Source organism: Zootoca vivipara, chromosome 3, assembly GCF_963506605.1.
Source record: "Zootoca vivipara chromosome 3, rZooViv1.1, whole genome shotgun sequence".
NCBI classification, from domain to species: domain Eukaryota; kingdom Metazoa; phylum Chordata; class Lepidosauria; order Squamata; family Lacertidae; genus Zootoca; species Zootoca vivipara.
The window spans coordinates 102274343-102296318 of NC_083278.1; the positions used below are offsets into that span (position 1 = coordinate 102274343).

At 43.6% G+C, this 21976-nt stretch overlaps 2 protein-coding genes across 2 annotated transcripts in view; both read right to left on the reverse strand.

The window, feature by feature from the left end:
- Positions 1 to 15919, reverse strand: part of TTBK1 (tau tubulin kinase 1) — a 94743-nt gene extending 78824 nt beyond the window's left edge. Inside the window, exon 1 of the mRNA XM_060272250.1 lies at positions 15883 to 15919. The gene's annotated coding sequence lies outside the window, so the exon portion shown is untranslated. The remainder of the gene's footprint in view (positions 1 to 15882) is intronic.
- A 4042-nt stretch (positions 15920 to 19961) lies between these two features.
- Positions 19962 to 21976, reverse strand: part of LOC118083087 (cullin-9) — a 53931-nt gene continuing 51916 nt past the window's right edge. Inside the window, exon 41 of the mRNA XM_035111161.2 lies at positions 19962 to 21781. Within this exon, the coding sequence (XP_034967052.2) occupies positions 21574 to 21781 (208 nt within the window). The 3' untranslated portion in view covers positions 19962 to 21573. The remainder of the gene's footprint in view (positions 21782 to 21976) is intronic.

Sequence of the window (21976 nt, forward strand, 5' to 3'; positions counted from 1 at the left end):
ATGCAAACTTAGGGTTCGTCCTTGTTTCTGCTGCCTTTCCTGTTGTTGGCTATGGACAGCTTATATTCATTTGTCCTTGTCTATTCCCCGCAACTGGGTTTGATCACGTGTAATGCATAATATTTCAAGGTTTTATTTGCTAAGCTATACATGATTTTTAAACTGCTATTTTAAAACACTGGCTGGGGGCCAATAAGCTGAAACTTATTCCTGATAAAATGAAAGCACTGTGTGTGGCTGCTTCCCTAGACTCGGAAGGAGAGATTCAACCTGCATTGAACAGGGGTGCACTCCCTTTGAAAGATCTGGTTCACACCAGCTTTGTTGCTTGAACAGTGGGAGTTTTCAGCTTTGGGTGTTTCTACCATCTTAAGCTGGTATGCCAGTTGGAATCCTCTTCTGGATAGGAAAAGTCGGGCAGCATTTATCAATAAATGGTAACATTTGTGTTGACAACTGTAATGTGTTGTATGTGGGGCCTTCCTTGAAGATAGTTCAGAAGCTGCAATTAGTTCAAAATATAGCAGCCAGGATTTTGACTAGGAGAACTTGCTGGGAACATCTTCCACCAGTTCTGATAAATATACACTCAAGGCAGGCACCCCCAAACTTCGGCCCTCCAGATGTTTTGAACTACAATTCCCATCATCCCTGACCACTGGACCTCTTAGCTAGGGATCATGGGAGTTGTAGGCCAAAACATCTGGAGGGCCGCAGTTTGGGGATGCCTGACTCAAGGAGTCGGTTTGCATCTTTAAAGCTTGGAAACTCAATTCTTAAGGGTCTTGCATATCAACTGTCCAAGCACCAACGCCTTCCACTTTGAGGCCCTTCTCAGAATGGCACCACCATCAAAAATTAAGCAGGCAGTGCCTTTTCATCTATGGCACCTCAACTGTGGAACTCCCTCCTCATGGAGGTTTATCTGGCACCCACTTTATTGTCTTTTCAGCATCAGGCTAATCCATATTAATACTCGCAGGCCTTTTAATGGGTTACATTTTGAAATAGCATTTGGAGGATGCTATATTTTAATGCACAGTTTTAACTGTTATTTTAATTTATGTATTGGTTTATTGTATTTTTTATTATTCTTTTGTTTTACATTACATGCCTGTGTAATCTGTCTGTGATAAATATTATGAAGGGTGGTATACATTTTTCACACAGCACTCTTGACAGGTGCGCATATACATATACATACAGACACACACACACACACACACACACATACACGTGTGTGTGTGTGTGTGTGTGTGTGTGTGTGTGTGTGTGTGTGTGTGTACACACACACAGAGACACATATGCCCAAACAGCTTCTAAGCAGTTTACAGCTATAAATCAATGATGAAATACATTACACTACTTATATAAAATAACACTGTCTCCCTACAAAACGTTATGTAAGCAAACTAACCCTCAAGAAGTGAAGGTTCCTCATTACAAAAAACATTTTCTGAATCCTCAAGGGAGCTAGTGAGCAATTAGAGAGAAATTATTTTTTATTTTTCTGTAAGTAGAGAACAGCAGCTCTGTGCTCCATTTAAATCTTTCTAAAGCCTTCAAAAATTCTACTTCTCTAGTATTGGTTCTTTGATAATCTTCTAAATTGGATGGGAAGAAAGACATTAATCCTGAAAAAGCAATCCAACTAGCCCTACAACTGTGCAGCTTCCCTTGAAAGGCATGGAGATTTGTGTAGCAGTTGTAATAGGTAGAGGTCAGATTTCATTAATAAAGCTGTCTTTATTAAAGTGAGACCTGGCCATAGCTATTCATCCTTTAGTAACCTCCAATTCAGACTACTGTAACATGCTTGATGTGGGTCTAATTTAAAGAGAGTTCAGAAAATTAGCTGGTGCAAAATTATAGCTAGGCCAAACATCTGGAGTGCCAAAAGTTTAGCCTGAGTTTTGGAGGGTTTTTTGTTGGGGGGGTGGGGGGGTAAATGTTTTTCTTCCTTTTTGTAGTTTATGAGCGAGGGTAAATAAAACATACTGGAGTACTTTAGCTCTAGCTAGTAGTCACCATAGTTCCCCCACAGATTGGGGGTAGGGTGGGCAGAGGAGATAGTGGTTGCCATCTGATTGCAGCAAGGGAGCTACAGTAAATTTCCCCATAAGAGTCACAGGCTCCACCTTCAATGATAAGCAGAAATCCCCCACTGCACCAATTTTTGGCCTATAAAAGGTGGCATTTTGCTGCCATCAGATTGTTGGCAAAGTTATGGTTCAGATCATATTACTCTGGTTCTGTTAATCTACACTGGCTGCCTATTTGGTTCAATGGCCACTAGGCACATAGATTTCTCAAATAGTGGCACCAATTCTATGGAATACACACACACAAGTAAAAAGGTAAAGGTAAAGGGACCCCTGACCATTAGGTCCAGTTGCGGACGACTTTGGGGTTCTGGTGCTCATCTCGCTTTATTGGCCGAGGGAGCCGGCGTACAGCTTCCGGGTCTGGCGAACCAGAGCAGCGCACAGAAACGCCGTTTACCTTCCCGCCGGAGCAGTACCTATTTATCTACTTGCACTTTGACATGCTTTCAAACTGCTAGGTTGGCAGGAACAGGGACTGAGCAACGGGAGCTCACCCTGTCACGGGCATTCGAACCGCTGACCTTCTGTTCGGCAAGCCCTAGGCTCTGTGGTTTAACCCACAGCGCTACCCACGTCCCAAAATAAAAAGTAAAAACCACATAAAGAATGAAAATAATGGTTCATCATTTGTTACAATGCTTTTCTTAACAGTCTGCATAAGCTTAGCAGTACAAAAAAGTTTTTAGCAAACATTTAAAGGTCAATAAAGAAGGTGCCTGCTGAATCTCTATCAAAGGACAATTCTACAAGCCTGGGCCAATAACTCAAAGGGTTCAGATTTGTGTTGATGTCACTAAGCCTCAACAACTAAGGGGACAACCAGTGACATTCCTAAAGATGATCATTCCTGTAGGATCATTCCTACAGATGATGTGGGCTAGAAGAGTTCAGGTGGTCCCTAAAGTACCCTGGACTTAAGTTGTTGAGGTTTTAAGTTGTTTATTATAAACTTATTGTGTGTGTGTGTGTGATATATATGTATGTATGTATGTATGTATATCTTACTTTTACTCTGATTTATTCATTATTAAGTATATTGACGGTTACGTTTGATTTTAAAATAATAACTTTTTAAAATGAAATAAACTGTCCCTTTTTTTACAGGAAGCTACTTAGCAAGCTTTGAACAGTATCTCACATCTTCTACGACAGCCTTCCCTAACCCAGCTCCAGGTATTTTGAGTAAAATTATTCCAAGACCCTAGCTAGCACAGCCAATAATCAAGGATGATGGGAGTTGTGGTCTAAAACAACTGGAGGGCACAGGGATATGGGACTGTCAGTAAAGTTCCTAGGAACTTATTGAATCCTCTGGAGCCTACAGAACAGCCTCTGCAAATCTAACTGATTTTCACACAATTTAATCATTTTCAGGGCAGGAAGCCAATGCCCTTCAAGGTAAAGATGCTGACTTGCCAGCAGCTTCTACTATATGGCACAGCATAACAAGAACTCTGCTAGATCAGATCAATGCCCCATCTAGTCCAGCATGCTGTTCTCACAGTGGCCAACCAGATGCCTGTGAGGAGCACGCAAACAGGACCTGAAAAAAACAGCACTCTGCTTGCCAGTGATTCCTAGCTACTGGTATTCAGTGGCATGCTGTCTCTGACAGCATCAGCCATTGCTCAGTTTATTTTATATTTGTAATGCATAATGACAAATATTGACACCAGTATAGTTTAAGTGTCAAGATAAACCCCACGTTCTTTATAACACCCCCCTCCTTGTTCTCCTTCCCTATGCTGCTTTTTCTGCATTCTTGTAAATATCCCAGCTATGTCAAAGGATAGGCTTGGGTGTTTATTCGCCTAACTCACCATTTCAAGAATTCCAGCACCTGTCTGACATTTCAAGTGCTAAGCTTGCAAAATGAATATTCTCTCTTCATTCAATTTCATTCAGGGAATTAAGCAAGCAAACATTGGCAAGAGAACTTAATGGGTTCTCTTTTGCTGCCTCCCTGTCACCCTTACTAAATACCAGTTGCCTGGGAGATACTCTAAGCAGCAACACACATTTTGTGTGTGTAGTGTGCACTAAGAAATGGACTTTCTGAACTGAAATGATGCCCAAAATAATTTATCTGCCAGGCATCAACTCATAGATTATATCCAGCCAGATGTAGACAAGAGCACTTAAGTGTTAGTGTGGGATACCTTGCTTTTAAGTTAGCCTTGCAAGAAAGCTCATGCAATTGCTATCTATCAATAGCAGTTGCCTCTTTCTGAACAAAGTTGAAAAACCATATAATAGAAGTAATTAGCTTCAAAATAAGCAACTGGCTAGAACAGGCAGCAGGGAAGAAGCTGGGATTCTAAAAAAGCCTCTAGGAGAGAATTGTTTTCAGAACAGTACTGAAATCAGCTGATATATCCTACATGGGAAACAGCTAAACAAATGCAGGTTACAACCCTGTATTAAATAATTAGCAGGGTTCTCTCAAGGAACAGTAGAATGGAGATCCAGTTTTGGAACATTATAGATCATAATGCAATTAAGAAGGGTCTTTTATGAAGAACATTCTATTTTCCGTATTATAGCTTTAAGCAATTTTCGAACATCTGTTAGAATAAAAAGCTTTAAATATGGAATCTGTGGTGTTCAACATGCCTTTCCTATGTTAATTCTCTCTCACTTTGAGTCTGCTGCAGCATTTGCCCAAACACAGCCAAAATATAAAAAATAATATCCAAAATCTCTTCAGAATGCTCTATTGCCTCCATTCAGCAGAACAAAGCTATGGAAGTCTGGCTCTCACCATCTTACTAAAGGTCCTGGAAAACACTCAAGTGTTTTATGCACAATTCTGAAGAAGTGCAATATCCCAGTTTATTTCAGGATACATCCTCACCTCAGGAAGCCTAAGAATTAGAACAATCAATGTTTATTCAAATTGTTGGAAATCATGACCACCCCAGAGATTCATCACCAGTATTTGCCCACCCAAAATAAATAACTTACTTATTTTACTTAAACTGATTTATGTGAGCCAAGGAGTTGTTGTTAAGGAGCTCAGGAGGAGGGGAAGGGGAACATACCTGATCCAGCTATCTGGAGAATAGGGTGAGAATTCTCAACAATATGAGTTTATTTTAAGAGTATTGATCCCTTCTCAAAGCAAGAAGGGTAGAAAGAGCAGAAAATTGTATGCAGATTTTAAGCCAAGATTCTTGCTTTTGTGCATCTCCAAAAATGCATAGAGGTGCTTTCTTTTCTTGGATGGAGTACAGAGAGAAACGGCAATAGAGGGAACAACTATATAAAGTAACAGCCCGAGCAGTGTTTTTGCAAATGAAGAATAGTGTGGTTCAGAGCCCAACAACAATGCATTACAGCATGGGCTACTATTATTACATGTATATCCTGACACTACACTATACAAAATTTTAGTAGTCCTCTGCCACAGACACCTTACTCAAGTCCCCTGCATAGTAAGTTAGGCCAGGAATATGACTAGCTCAAGGTCACACACTAAGCCTTATGGCCAAGCAGAGATTTGAGGCTAGGTCTCCTGAGTGCAAGACCAACATACTTCTTACTCCACCACACTGGATCTCAGTGGCCTGTTTTAGTATGAACATGCAAGCACATGGGTTCCCAGAGAGATCATGGCCACTTTGCTCCTCTCTAGTTTTGCTGCTGTATCATGATGAGTAAAGCAATAGTTTGCCTTAGCATGGCATCTGAACCTAGCTCAGGGTTCAACTCTCTCCAGGCTAATGATCAGCTTGTTGCTTGTCCAAGGAGCTAAACCATGAGCCCAGGTGACATGCTAAGCCAAACCATGGTTTAGCTCAGAGTGATGCAACAGCAAAACAATGAGAGGAGTGAAACTACTGCAAACCCTTCTTCCAGAACCTGCATGCATTCACAATAAGCCATGACTTTTGATATGTGAACCAAGTCAGAATACTACAGGCAAAGCACATTTAGAAATTCCCATTCTCAACCTATGCTATTTTTTTCTGTACAAAATCAAGTAGCAGACTTGTGCGGTATTTTTAAAAAGCCTCAAAGACAAAAGTAATGAGCATGATGCAAGAGTAAAGCAGACATCAAAACATTTAATAATGACATGGTGTTTTAAAAGTTGTCAGGTTCTGCAGAAACCACAGATTGATTAATTTTATGTCACTGAAGCAGAGGGACAGCAGCAAGCTAAGAATGAGTCCTTATTTCTATTTTTATCTTCAAATATTTATTTTCATGTGGCAAGATCCTGGGTTAGGTGACAGCTAGAGTCCCCACCTCTGCTGTGGCCTCCTCTCCTCTGGAATGTCTGCTTCTCATCGGACTGCCCAGGAAAGAATCCCCCTTAGAAATTCTTTACTGATACTTCACAGGATTCAGGTTCTGGAAAAATCAAATGTAAGGATGACACATCTAAGGAATATTCAGTCCCTAGTAAGCTGGAAATTTGCATTTCATTCAGTTCAGACTAACCACCACCACTGATTGTGAGATGCCAATTATCAGGTGCTTTTTTGGATATCTTTTCCATCTCAGTATATTCCTTTGGTGCGTGGATGAATCCCAGGTCTATCTCAGAAACACTGTCTAGTTGGGGTTTTTTACATGCTTGCTACCCCCCCCCCAGGTTGTACTCAGACATTTATAGGATGCAGTCTGGGATGATTTCAGTTGCAATTCCCCCAAAACTCATTTGACTGTCTGTTCTATCATCAGGACCCAGGGCTGCCGCCTGTTCAAAATTTTAATGGATTGCTTGTATTTTGAGAGCTCTGCCCACAATAATTTGGAAGCTGAGTTGCCCATATAATTAAAAGAAGCAAAAACTCAAAGGGCAACCTAAATTTTATCTTGTAAAGTCCTTGCACATGGTACTGCCTTAAAACAGGCATCACTCAACATTTATCTGGGGTATCTTTGTCTATTGGGTTGTTGATCGATCTCCCTCTGCTTGCTCTGCATACCAAACCAGCACACCTCCTTCAGTTAGGCACCGCATTAGGAGACAAAAGTAGTATAGCAATTGCACCATGGAAATGCCAGCTGAAACTAAATAAACCAGTACTAACAAGGCATGAAGGGACGCAGGTGGCGCTGTGGTCTAAATCACTGAGCCTCTTGGGCTTGCTGATCAGGAGGTCGGCGGTTCTAATCCCCGCGATGGGGTGAGCTCCCGTTGCTCGGTCCCTGGTCCTGCCAACCTAGCTGTTCGAAAGCACCCCCCAAAAAGGCCAGTAGATAAATACAGTTTATCTACAGTACAAATTTAATTCGTTCCACGGGTCTTTTCTTATAACGAAAAAATTCATCTAGCAAATCCCATAGGAATGCATTGAATTTTTTTTGGAATTTTTTTTGCCCATAGGAACGCATTAATTGAATTTCAATGCATTCCTATGGGAAACCGCGATTCGCTAGACGAAAACGAATTTGTTTAGCGAGGCAACCTCCCCTAGAAAAAACCTTTCGTTAAGCGAAAATTTCGTTAAGCAGGGCATTCATTAAGCGAGGCACCACTGTAGGTATTGCTCCAGTGGGAAGGTGAATGGCGTTTTTGTGCACTGCTCTGGTTTCGCCAGAAGTGGCTTAGTCATGCTAGGCACATGACCCGGGAAAAACTGTCTGCGGACAAATGCCGGCTCCCTCAGCCTGTAAAGCGAGATGAGCGCCGCAACCCCAGAGTCGTTCGCAACTGCACTTAACTGTCAGGGGTCCTTTACCTTTAACAAGGCATGAATGACCTAATATTCATGAACTGCAGCAGATTCAAATGACCACTTTTTGAGCTTATTTTCAATCTGTGCCTAGAGCTGTCAATCTGTGGATTTCTTTTATAAAAAAATGTCTGCTGGGGGGAGAGGTCCATGGACAGACCAGGACAGATTCAGTGGTCGGGAATAGAGCCTGGAGGGCTTTGGTGGGTCAGATCAGGATGTGGGGGACAGTTGAAAATAATTCTCCTCTGCTTCAAAATATCAAGTTCATATGACTGGTACAAAGAGTCAGGCGTTGAGGCCAGAAGCATAAAATATATGTTAACAGTTTAGCAATGCACCTTCCAAACAGATAAATTTCTGGGCTGTGTTAATAATAACCACAGGAAGAAACAACTAATGATACATTATTTCCACTCTTTATCTGTAAAGTAAGGAGGAATTCTCATCCAACACAGGACATTCATTTGTAGATAACATGGTTAATGTTTTAAATACACTCTTTTTTATTTAGCATGAAAATCAATGGTGATTTTTTAATGTAAAGGAAGAAAATTCCACGAAGCACTGTTGCTGTAGATTTAGGGCCAGTTCAACTAACCTGTAGTGAAAGCCAGGATAAGGACTCCTACTAGTGCAACAGGGCTTTCTCCCCCTCTGCTACAGCTGTGCGTCCACCAAGCTTACTCTGGAGGGTCAGGAGAACCCCCAGAACAGGACATGGGGAGATCATTCCATCAAGCAAGTACTGTAGAAATGTTTGTGCTCACAGAATAATCTTCTAAAATCTATGCTAAATTCCACCCTGTCATGAGTCCCTTGAAGGGTAAGAGGAGCTCAGAGAATTGGAGCTGAAGGACCCTGGGGAACTTCATAGTGGAACGAGAGAAGTAGAACCGGGACCCCAAGAAGTGTCTGATCCCAGGAAGGGACCTAGAAGCTTAGGGAATCTGGAGCCAGGGTAGGGACCAAGCAAGTTGTTCGAAAAACGTAATACTCCTATAACATTGGAAACTCCAACTTTAACACTTCCTCTTGTCGGTGACGAGCCTCCCACTTCTGAGGAGACAACTGAGGGTACGTTTTGACGCCTCCATCAACATGGAGTCACCAGAGCAAACAAATATTACGGAGCCCAACTCACGCAATAGGTTTCATTTGCTTGCCCAGTCTTGGACCCCAGCCACTTGCCACACAAATAGCTGTGCCCACCCCACACTTCAAAAGGAAGGTACTTGTTGAAGCAACATCTTAGCCTGCATTTAGGCATTTACCGTGTTTCTCATAAAATAAGACGTGCCTATAAAATAAGCCATGGCACGATTTTCATGCGTTGAAAAAATCTAAGACATACCCCGAAAATAAGCCGTAGTGCTAAGTGCAGTTCTGGAGGGCCTCGCCAAAACACCCAGCAGCGCGCGCCGTGTGGAGCCCCGAGCCAGCGGGACCCAGCTGAAGCGCTGACAAAGCGCCCAGCAGCGCCGCACAGAGTGCCCCGAGCTGCAGGGGGGGGAGGAGGATTCAAAGTGCTACAGAGCACTGCTGGGTTCCGCTGGCTCAGGGTGCTCCGCGTGGCGCTGCTGGGCGCTTTGTCGGTGCTTCAGTGGGGCACGCTGCTGGGTCCCGCTGGCTCGGGACTCCACGCGGTGCGTGCTGCGGGCCCCGCTGAAGAGCCGACAAAGAGCGCAGCAGCGCCATGCGGAGCACCCCGAGCCAGCGGGACCCAGCAGTGCTCTGTAGCACTTTGAATTCTCCTCCTCCTGCGGCTCGGGGCGCTCTGCGCAGCGCTGCCGGGCGCTTTGTCGGCGCTTCAGCGGGTCCCGCTGGCTCGGGGCTCCATGCGGCACGCGCTGCTGGGCGCTTTGTCGGTGCTTGAGCAGCAGCAGCAACTTACCGGTTAGTAAAATAATAAATAATAGGCCATAGGCTTATTTTCTTGAGTAAAATAAATATAAGACGGTGTCTTATTTTATGAGAAACACGGTATCTGAACCTCTTATGAAGCTGCTGACCCTTGTAACCTGTATGCCTATCTGATTGAGCATTAAAGCCTTTGGCAAAACAAGAGCTGAAAATTAGAGAGCTTTGTCCGGCAGTGAGGACCAGAACAAACCCTCAGAAGACAACAGTAAAAGTTTAACTAACAAAGTGAAAATTTTAACAAACTGAGTTACTAAATTGGCTGGTGGAAATGTAAACACTTTTCTCTCCTGTAACAATAGGAAATAAATAGAGAGCCAAGAATTTCTAATATGAACAAATCCTGCCTTAGAGGAAGTTCAAAGAAGACTAACCAGGTGGCCTGTGTGCCTGCTCAGCCAGGTGCTATCCCTTGATGGGGAACTTCAAGGAACCTGCTTTCCCTTCTTATGGTTCTTTATCTTTCAACCAGACTTTGACCAAACAATGCTTCAAACAGAGAAGCAACTGAAATACAGGACTGTCATCTTTAAAATAGGACTTATATTCACATTAATTGAGTGCCATTTTTCATTCCCGCCACCCCTGAAATAACAAAAACAGTGATTTTCGGAAGAGATTGATAGTAGCACAAGGAATTTTCATGTGGTTCAATATAAGATTATCTAACTATTTTTGACATATTTGATTGCAATAGTGTTGTGGATCACCTGACTTTAAAGCAGTGCAAAATATTTGAGTATAAGGTTCATCTGAAATACAACAAAAATGCTGACACTTTTGGCATATTAGGAACCACCAACATTTTCACTTTTAAAAAAAATTCCTTTAACGATCTCCACCTCCAAATGTCTGTAAAAAATAAAAATAAAAATATCCTTACCCATGTACAGGGGGGAAATGGTTTTACTTACACCTCAAAAAAAAGTATAAAACTTCCTGAAATATCTGAAATGTCTCAAGTCTTCAACGCTAGAAGGTCTGATGTATAACTCCCACCTAGTACATGCTATGAGAGTATACACATCCCAAGTGAATACTATTTAAAAATATAAAAGAAGACATTTAAATCTTTGGACAAGTGACTCACCAAAAAGCCACCATCAGAAATACAGGAAGAAGTGCAAGCACACTGATTGCAGTGGCCACAAAATGTATGAGCACTTAAAATAGCATTTAAAAAGTATTTCACAACTACTGTTTACGGATAGCCACAGCAGGCATATCGGCTGCAACTGGGGACGGGGGGGGGGAGCACTCTTAGTCACTGAGAATACCGCTCCCTCAAGTGACCATGATGGATCCAAGAGTAAAAGTAAAGGGACCTCTGACCGTTATGGCCAGTTGTGGACGACTCTGGGGTTGCGGCGCTCATCTCGCTTTACTGGCCGAGGGAGCTGGCATTTGTCCGCAGACAGCTTCCAGGTCATGTGGCCAGCATGACTAAGCCGCTTCTGGCGAACCAGAGCAGCGCACAAAAATGCCGTTTACCTTCCCACCAAAGCGGTTCCTCTTTATCTACTTGCACTTTTTGGGGTGCTTTCGAACTGCTAAGTTGGCAGGAGCAGGGACCGAACAACAGGAGCTCACCCCGTCGCGGGGATTCAAACCGCCGACCTTCTGATCGGCAAGCCCTGGGCTCTGTGGTTTAGATCACAATGCCACCTGCATCTCGGATCCAATAGTACTCCCAAGCTATTCATCTGCACCTTCAGGTGAATTTGGAAACCACTCACACATAGAGCTTGTGTTACTAGGATTCAGCTTCAATTTACTGGCCCTCATGTAGCCCATTACCAACTCCAGACATTAGTCCAGGATTTGCACACTTTCTCCTAAGTCAAATGTTACAGAAAAGTAAAGTCAAGTTTCATCAGCATACTGGTGACACCTAGGTCCAAATCTGCTAATCACCACTCCCAAAGGCTTCAAATAGATGTTAAAAAGCATTGGGAACAATATAGTATCCTAAGTGACCTCACAGTCACCGTCACAGTATGACTTCCCTGCAGACTGATCACTAGGGCAATCACTCAGCAAAACTGGGATCAGACTAAAGACTCCTCTACTTCCACATCCTGTTCTCACAGCAGTCAATCAATTTACTATGAGAAGCTTGCAAGCAGAACACGAGCACAACAGCAATCTCTCAACTAGATATTCCCAGCAACTGGTATTCAAAGACAGAGTGGAGATAGAACATGGCCTTATCCTGCATGAAGTTGTCTAATCCTCTTTTAAAGCCATCCAACTGATGGCAATCAGATCTTGTGGGAGCTAATTCTGGTGTTTAACTATGTGCTGTCTGAAGTAGTACTATACTTCCTTATGTCTATCCTGAATCTTCCGGCATTCAGCTTAACGGGGTGGTCTGGGTTCTAGCACAATGAGAGAAACATTTCTCTAGCCTTCACACCATGCATAATCTTATACACCTCTGTCATAGTCCCTCTAAATGTGGTTACCTTTCCTCATAGGAGAGCTGGTCCACCCTCTTGATTGCCCCCTTTTCAAGCTCTACAATATCCTCTTGCTGGGTGGTGACTAGAAATGTACACAATATTCAAAGTATGGATGCACCAGAGTTGTAGAACGGTACTATGATATTAGCAGCTTTGTTTTCAATTCCTTTCCCGATTTTCCAAACATGGAATTCATGCTTTTCACAGCTGCTGCACACTAGCTCAACATTCTTATTGAGCTATCCAACATGACCCCCAAGGTCTCCTTTACTGGTGGATATTTCTCCGATCCTCCCGCAGTGGACACCCTGCAAGACTGTGCAGCCCAGTGCACTGGTTCAGGAACAGAACTTCAGGAACAGTAACTTGAGTTCCAGTTGCTTTTATTACCGATATATACAACAGAGCAAAGCCAAAGCAAAGTATTTACAAGTTACTATACACAGCTCTCTCATCTAACACACACCAACTATCTCCAAACTCTCTCCAAACTCCCCAACAACCACTTTGCAGTATCATGCTGCTTATCAGGGAACTTTCATCCAATCAAAGCCTGTTGCTAGGCCTCTAGATTGCTGGGCTAACTTTAGTCACGTAGTCCAGCTAATTTGGCTGCTTGCCAGCTTTTCTAATTGCTTCTCCAAAGCTGCCTTACTTTCTCAGACTTTAACATCCTTCCCAGTCAATGCTAGTTCAGACCTCTTCAGCATATGTGAAATTAGGATGTTTTGCCCCAATGTGCATCACTTTACACTTGCTTACATCGAATCACATTTTAATTTTAATTCACCCAGATTGAAGAGATCCTTTTTGAACTCCTTGCAATCCCTCTTCTTTTTAACCACTCTGAACAATTTGACCACTCTGAAAAATTTGGTATCATCTGCAAACTTGGCTACCTCACTGCTCACCCAATCTTTTATGAAACAGCTATAAAGTACAGGATTCAAGAACTGGTAATCCTTGGGGATTGCCAGTTCTTACACCCCTTCATTTATCCCTACTCTGCTTCATGTTCCTAAACCAGTGCCTGCTAAGCTTGTTCAAGAGTCGTTGGCAAAGTGTTTTATCAAAAGCTTTTGAAATTCCAAGTACACAAAGTTGACTGGTCACCTCTATAAGCTTATTGACACTCTCAAAGAATTTTAAAAGGCTATTGAGACAGAACTTGTCCTTGCAGATGTTATGCTGGTTCAGCTTCAGTAAGACTTGTTCTTCTATATGATTGGTAATTCTTTTGCTAATAATGCTTTCCAGTAGTTTTCCCAAAACAGGAATTAGGCTAACTGGCCTATGATCCATTTTTAAAAAACTGTTGTTACATTAGCCACTTTTCAGTCCTTAGATATATAGGTTGCTCTTAGGAACATGTACATATTTTTATTAGAAGATCAGCAATTTCACATTTGAGTTCTTTAAGAACTCTCAGGTGGATACCATCCAGGTCCAGACCTGGTGATTTGTGATATCCAAAACAATAATTAAAATGCCCCAATATCTTAAAGACTGTCAGTGGCTAGAAGTGATAAGAATGGCAAGAAAATTCCTAGGTTGCTGAAATTTCCTTGATCAATCAGGTCTGAAATTTAAAAAAAACAGGGCTAGATGGACCATGGGTATGACAAGTGATATTCTTAGTCACCAGATAACAAGGTTATGTCATGAGATATCTGGATCCAACAACAAAGGCCAACATTTAACCCAAAATAATGTATAGTGGGAAAGTATGAACTTCAAAGCTCAGGAAGTAGCTACAATATGTACTGATATAATCTCATATGACATACCATGTGGTGTCCTATTTGGAATATGTGACAAATGAGAAAGCACTGAAATGAAAGCTATAAGAAAAACAACCTTAGAAAGCCTGCCATTATATAACAAAATGCATTATCATATGAAAGAAGTGAGGCATCTGATCTACTGGAGGACAAAAAGTGTAATGGCTTAAAGTACAAAACTTTAAGGGGGGGGACCTTCACACTTTCAAGAGCAAGAGATCAACCCAAAAGGATGAAGCTGTTAATTCTCAATCCTTAAGATTTTGTTCCCCAAAAAACAAATGTTTGTTTTCTTCATAACTATTGCAAGTTTAACATGCAATAGTAAGAATAACAAAAAATATTATAACTTGGGAAAATTCATTATTCATGCTACTCTTATTGCCTACTGTTACAGGCTACACACCTTCTCCCACTTAGTCTTCAAAGCACTGTCATCCCACCTGAGATTACTGCCTGTCAGAGAGCTTTTGTGCTGTTAGCATACCATAAGGAATCTTAATTCAAACTGAGCTTCTCCATTCTGCTCAAGCTCAGCCAATTTTGTCACCTTCTCTCAAACCAGTCTGTGCATCTTCTGCCATACCCTTTCTTTCTTATGTTTGGACTTTTCTGCACCTTCATTGCCATTTAATACTCCCATCTCCATTTTCACCATCAAACCTCAACCTTTTATCAAGCTCTGCCTGCCTAATGTAACCCTCCAAATTAATTTTTCACAAAATTTATACGCTTCACTGTAAAAAAAAAAGTTTGCAAAAAGATAGAACAAGAAAATCAAGAAAAAAATCACAACAATACTTTAAAACATACAAAAAGTTACAATACTAAAACAGATTAAAATTCTCATCAACTTTCAAATCACCTGGGTAGGCTTAGAGAGCAGTTCATTCCTGTTCACAGGTCTTCTTGCACAAGTTACCAACTCATGACCCTCTTTTAACATGTGCCTCTTTACCTCAGTCATAGTGCAGTTGGTTTTTTGAACACAATGCTAACCATGCCTGCTCAGAGTAGGTCTTCCTGAAGTAATTGGGCCTTACTTCCAAGCTTGTAGGCTCAGGACTGCGGCCTCAAGACTTAATGGTCATTTTACACACACGCTGTTCGACAGTTATGCGTATTACTTCCATGTCTGAGGATTTCAAGTCAGTCCTGCTGGGTATAGAAACCCTCCTGCTCATTCCACCGAGTGGGGTGGGCCTGGGCTTTGGCCTGGCAAGTCCTGCCCTGACGGCCTCGCCACCTGACCTGCTGTAGTGGAACATGTATCCTGCTCCCAGGGACCCACAGCAAACCTAAGCTCGCCGTGGCCAGCTCCCTCCACGCCCATATTAACCGGCATCTCAAAAAAATAAAAATAAATAAAATGCCCAACTGCACCCCTCGCCGCTGTCCCTAGAGACAGTCCCGTAGCCCAGAGCAGCCGCTCCCACGAGGCAGCTCGACGCCAACCCCGCCTCACACTCCGCCCCGCCCCCGCGCGCCTCGCAAGGTAGGCGCGCGAGGCCCTCGAAGCCCCGCCCCCTCCTCACCCCTCTGCCTGCACTGCAGTTCGTTCAAACTCGGCCGCCCGTTTCCCAATCCCAACGCCCACAGGGGTGGGCTCCTGCTCGCAACTGGCCGAACGCCCCGTCAATCCCCACCGGCCCCCCTCGCCTCGAGGGCATCCTGGGAGCTCGAAAGGCGGTGTCCCCCCCTCACTTTCCCCCCCTTCCCCCTCAGAGGATGAACTACAACTCCCACAATGCACCGCCGGGCGACACTTGAGCTTGTGAGGGGGTTCGGGCTGGGCCGTCACCCCCAAATTAGGACACCCTACCTTCTCCCCACCCCAAGTGGTCCAGTTATAGGGTGGGGTGGGGGCGGAGCGGGGGCGTCCTCCCTCGCCTCAGCCCGCGGGCCTGCCCCTCCCTCGCGCGCTCACCTGGTCCCTGCCGCAGCCGTTGGTGAGGGCGGCGCATCCCCCCTCCCCGCCCGCTGCTCTCCGTCAGTCAGTCAGTGCGGCACCGCCGGCGCTGCTCCCTGCCTCGCTCGGGACCGCCTGAGGCTGCTCCTGTTCCCGTGGGAGGGGGTCGCCCGGGGAGCATCGTCTCCCCCCTCCCGCACCGGCCTCGGGATGGGTCCGCGGCGGCGGCGGCGGCGGCGGCGCTGGTGGCGGGGATTCGCCCACAATGCACCGCGCGCATCAGCATCAGCATCAGCCTGACATCAGCTCCAGCCTCCGCAGCGCCGCCCCGCCCCGCCCTGCCGGCTTGCACCGGGACTTCAGGTGCTGGCGGCGGAGGAGGGGAGAGGGGGGCACGCCGCCACCACCACCACCCCACCCACCCCTCCGCCGCCGCCGCCTCCTCGCTACAAACAGCCTTGGTGTCCCCCTCGCCGCCGCCACAGGCGCGGCTGCAAGCTCCTCTGCCAGCCTTAGTGCAGAAGGCCGGTCATGCCTCAACCTTGTTCTTCTTGCAGCGGGAGTCTCCTCCCTGCGCTTCCAAGTTCTCGTAGAGATAATGCTGCAATAGCCCGGTGGCGCTGACATGGGGTGGCGTGACACACCGCCGGGCACCTCGCAGCACTTCGCCAGCCTGAACCTAGGCATTTTGCTGCCGGAGGAAGCTTCAGAGCACACGAGTCCTGTGCTGTCTGCTCATGGAAGTGTGGTATATAAAATTAATTAATTACTTAATCAAACAAACAAACAACTTAGAAGTTCATAGAAGATAAGGTGGTCCCTGGTTCCCCAGGCATTTCTGTAGCTGAAAGTGAAATTTCTGTTGTGCAGTAATGTGCCGTTAGAATCAGAACTGTAGAGTTGGAACGGACTATGAGGGTCATCTAGTCCAACCCCCTGCAACGCAGGAATCTTTTGCCCAAGGAGAGGCTCGAACCCACAACCCTGATTGAGCTATTTGGTGCTGCACGTATGTCATGTATGTGATATTTAGATTGCCTTTTTGCTAAATGCAGTCAAAGCAATGTGGAAAAACATTAAAATGTACTATGAAATAGCAGCAATAAATACTGAAGAAGCAGAACAAATTAAAAGCATTTGAAAAGTACATGAAACTAGTTTTATGGTTTGTGCCTGTATGTAAATAATGAAGGGCATGATGAACCTCCCAGGGAAGTTGATTCCAAAGCTGCATTGCCACTATGGAGAATGACCTAATTTGGGTTCTTCAAGGGATTTCACTTCATATAGGGAGTGCACTGCACTCTGACAAATCTTAAAGCAAGGTTCATAGGGAGGTGAACATGGAAGGCGGGAGCTATGTTATTGTGAATTAATAAAAATGAATCATATTCATCTCCCACAATGAGACCCGTGAGAAACTGCCATATCAGGAAAAATAAGTTTTTGTTTCCTGTAGAGGAATAGTTCAGATTTTGCAGAGTCCTAAATTATATGAAGAAAGCAAAGTGCCCCTGACCATGTACTAATGAGCAATATGTTCCAGTACTATGAGGTAGGACATATGGCTTTTCAAGCTTCTCATTTTTTATTTTATTTTTATAAATAATGTAGCAGGGTACATTTTCTCTTGGCTTTTGCTAATTAGAAAGTGCTAACTGCCATAATAATAATAATAGCATCAAATGACTTATTGTGGCTGTCCTGTTTGCTCAATTCACTAATTTCACAAACCCCCAATACATTTATTGTCATCCTCTGGCTGAGTGTACAACATTCCACTTTTCTACTTGCCTTGGTCCGCTTGCTAACTTGAGACTTCCCTTTGCTCGTCTCCTTCCACTCAAGTTGGAACTCAATTAGATTACTACGTAATACCAGTAGGTGCTGCAACTCTCTCAACAATTTGACTTCAACCCCCACCCCACCCTCTGAGACAGACGGATGCCAATGATTTAAAAATGCTGAAACCAGGAAAATTGCATCATATCTGTGTTGGCTGTTAGAATCGATTTTAAAGCTCCGAGAGATAGTAGCTAGGGCTAGCAGGAGCCTTTGGACTTTGCTGACCACCCTTCCCCAGCACTTCATGATATCATGCCTCACCAAACAGCACCCTTATCAGTAGAAAGCAGGAAAATGAGAGATGATCCTTACCTCCTGAAACCATTGCAGGTGTGAAACACTTAGGGCTTGTCTACTCTTCCACTTGTCCCATACCAGGAAAGCACGGGCCTAAGCAGTGCTTGCATTTGACCAACTGCTTTCCCCTGGAAAGCCCACTCTTTACAAACCGCAATCAGCAGAAAACCCAATTCCTGTTTGCTCCAATTCAGCACTAAGCTGTGGGTTTTCCCAGGTGAAAGCAGCAGGGCAAACAGAAGAGTGGAGCAAGACATATTCTCCCTTAGAGCAAGACATATTCTCCCTTCAGAGCCTTTCCCCACATCCCTTGCAGAGCACATAATCAAAATTCTTCTTGTGTAGCCATCTATTCACTCATCTGAAATTTACAAGTATGTTCAGTTTATAAACTAATTCGAAGATGCATTGTCTCCTTTTGCTAAGACAGAGATGACATACAATTCAAATTTCCCAGCAGGAACAAGCAAAAGGTTGGTTTGTGAGCAAAGAGAACCCATTCTTATTCTTTATGTATCATGAGGGAAGTCTAGTGACTGCAGACATTTGTGCAGCCACCCTGGAAATGCCAGTTGGCTACTGAAAAGCAGAAAAAAAGAAAAACTAAAAGCAACTCGAAATGATTAATAATAAAAAAATCAAGTGAAGCAATCAGCAGGGTATCGTCCACATTGATTGCATAATGAAGAGCCAAGATCAGAGTTAACCAACCAATCGAGTTGCCTCTCATTGAACCTTTCAATTTTCATTTCATAGCAACTTGATTGGGAATTTGGTTATCCAATATAATCATGAGTCCCAAATCTATAACTTAAAAGGATAGGAAGCAACTGAAGCAGGTACCTGTTCAAAAACCTGTCGCGTCTGTATCCGGTCTGTATCGTGCTCTCCAACAACTCTGCACTGTCTTCTATTTTGTACAACTCTTTCCAGATTAGTCCATTTCGACCACTAAGTAACCATGCTTGAATTGTTTCAAACTTGGCTGCTATCTTCTCAGGATGGGATCTTTCAGTCAGTCACTTCTGTTGCTGTAATTTGGCAATGTGTGTGAAATTGCACCAACTGCTTGCAAGGTCTGTGTCTTGAGTCCCGTCTCCCCCCCCCAAAAAAAAGTCCGATTTTTTGTTAAGGGTTAGGATGCCAGCTTTGGTGGGCCTTTTGAAACAGCCCAAAGCCATGTGCCTCTGGTATGACTCATCCACTCTCCCTTTCTCCAAAGAATGTGTGTAGAAAGCCAAGACTGCGTTCAGCAGCAAGGCAATAGAGCAGTAGTGAATTGTGGTGGCGGTGGATCGCTCTCCAAACTTGGATTTCTCTGCACATTTTTATCACTTAACCTCTAAGACCAGGTTACTGTACTTAGTAGTAATAATTTATGATGCACCAGCACCTCTTAACTTTATGTATATAGTGTTTTATGTATATAGTGTATCTGGGTAGTCTTGTCTCTTGAAGCAATAAAACACTTTACACTGGACTGTGTGGGCAAGGAGTTTTCTTCACATTCAACTCTGGAAAGGCAGGTAACTGGGAAAAGGGGAAGACTATGATGCTTTGCTGGACTACTTCTACTGGTCACATTGGTATAGGTGTGATATCAAAACACTATCAACTTCACACTTTGACACTCATCCCTCTCCAGCCCAGTATTTATTGGTATTCCTTTATATTTAGCACCCTACATACAACTTTTCTGATTTATTTTGAAAGTTTGTTTCTCCCATCATACTTCAAATCCAGGTAGAGCTAAATTTCATGGAGGCAGATATTTGTACACCTGCAGTGTTTCGCCGTGGACAGGCCCTTAGGAACTGAACATTAGTACACCAGTCATAGAGACAGGGGAATAGATAGGGTGATGAGTGAGGCTGGTAGCAAGGTTAATTTAATTCTGGAACTATGGGGCACGGAAAAGCAAGAAGCAAACAGTGTATTAAACAAAAACAAAAAAAACATTTTACTAAAAAGCCCAAACTTCAAAATCTTCTATTAGAATAAATGAACATAGTTCACGTGACTGAGACTACTGCACAAATGTTACCAGTATGTGCAGCTTTTGTAGCTTACATGACTGAGACTAATCAACAAATATTTGGAGTTTTGATTTTTTTAAAATAAAAAACACCCTTGATTCAACCAATGAGACATAGGGATTCTCCGGCAGCAGCATTGCATTTCTCCTAACCTCTATTTCAGCCATAAGCAACAGAAATTGGGAAAGTGTGGGAAGCAGGATAGAAGAGAACCACACTAAACAGACAGTAATAAAAGAAAAAAAACTGTTTATTACATAAACAGGTGGTGTATAATCTTGTTGTTTCAGGATTCTTTTTGATTTTCAAGAAAAGATAAAGCATAATAATCTGAACCATTTCAGCTTCATATATATATATGTGTGTGTGTTTGTGTGTGTATTTATTATATATATATATGTATATATGAACTCTCTGAACCTCTACATCCTGCAGAATTCCTATCTGAAGGAAGAGAAGACGATTCCAATGACAAAAAAAAAACCCACAGAAAACTGACCTCTCAACGAAAGAGGTACACTCAAAACCATATCCATTCAAGAGTGCTGGCAACCCACAGAACTACCTGTCAGACTCCGAGCAGGGCACTTGAGCTCTATTTAAAAAAAATATATTTTAACTATTTCACCAGCTCTCATCTCCAAACACACCCAATGACCTAAATTACCTTCTCTCTAGTTAGAACTTTCCTCCCTGGTCACTCAATCCAGCAGAGAGCTTTTCGCTGCAAAGGAGTGAAAAACTCCGTCCCTAGTTTCTAGACATGTGCTAGAAAAGAAATGAGAATCGCCTTGGCAGACAGAGGCCCCTAAGAAATACTTTGTGCATGCATGTGTGGTGGGTGCACATTCCATGTATTTACCCCACAGGGAACATCACTACTGAGAACCAAAAGCCATTGGGCTAAAAAGCTGGCACTCAAGGAGGCTGTGTCACTACGATTCCTGGGCCATTCGCCATTGTCAGGCTAGATTATGAAATCAAGTAGTTTTTGCCAAGGCTCGATTCCTGCATGATAGCAACAAGTGTGGAAATAAGATATAGGAAATACAGGCAAGAGTGGTGTGTAACTTTTCACATGGACATAAACGACATGTGGTATGCCCTGATTCTTTCAAGGTTGAAGCCTGTAATGGGACGAGATAATGGATGGACCTGTTGCTAGATTGGTACTTGGTTTCATTCCCCAAGGAAGAGCATGGGGGAAAAAAGCTCACAGATGACAAAGAACACACCCTCCCCGCCACCGCTTGTGCCAAAAGCTGATGAAGTTCCTATGTAACCGGGCACAGCAGCCCTGCAAATTGTACCAAGAGAGTCAAAACCAGCCATCTCAAAGAGGAAAGCCCCCTTTTGTTGTAAACTACCATACAAACTCCCGCCTGACTGAAATCTAGTTCTCCTTGCTGTCCTTGGACCATGACAGAAGCAGAGCAGAGAGTGCAGCCGGGACAAGGCTGCCTGAGTGACAGGCAATGTTTTACTCCAGGATTCTCTGGTGTGAATTTGGGGTGCCAGGAGGCCAACTCTACTAATAAGCGTCATCAAAAAAGAAAGAATCCCTCTCCAGATTCTCCGATTCATCATCGTAAGAAATATTGTCATCATCGAGATCTTCGTCGTCATACTCCTCCTGCCACTCGGGGACGTACTCTTCGTCTTCATCTTCGTCATCATCCTCTTCCTCTTTGCCACCATCATCTGTGTCGGCTGAATCAGATGCCTCGTCGAAAACAAGCCTAGGTGGAAACAAACCCTTGTCGTCAGTGCACCTTGCGCATTTTTAGCCAACAACCACGAGAAACGCTATAAACCTAACAGAAGATTGGCTAAGACCTAACAGAACTCAACTACTGTTGGGAGTTTCAGGGAAACGTGATTGGACTCCTGAACATCTGGCAATCCTGGGTTTGGACTGCTACCACCATTCCAGA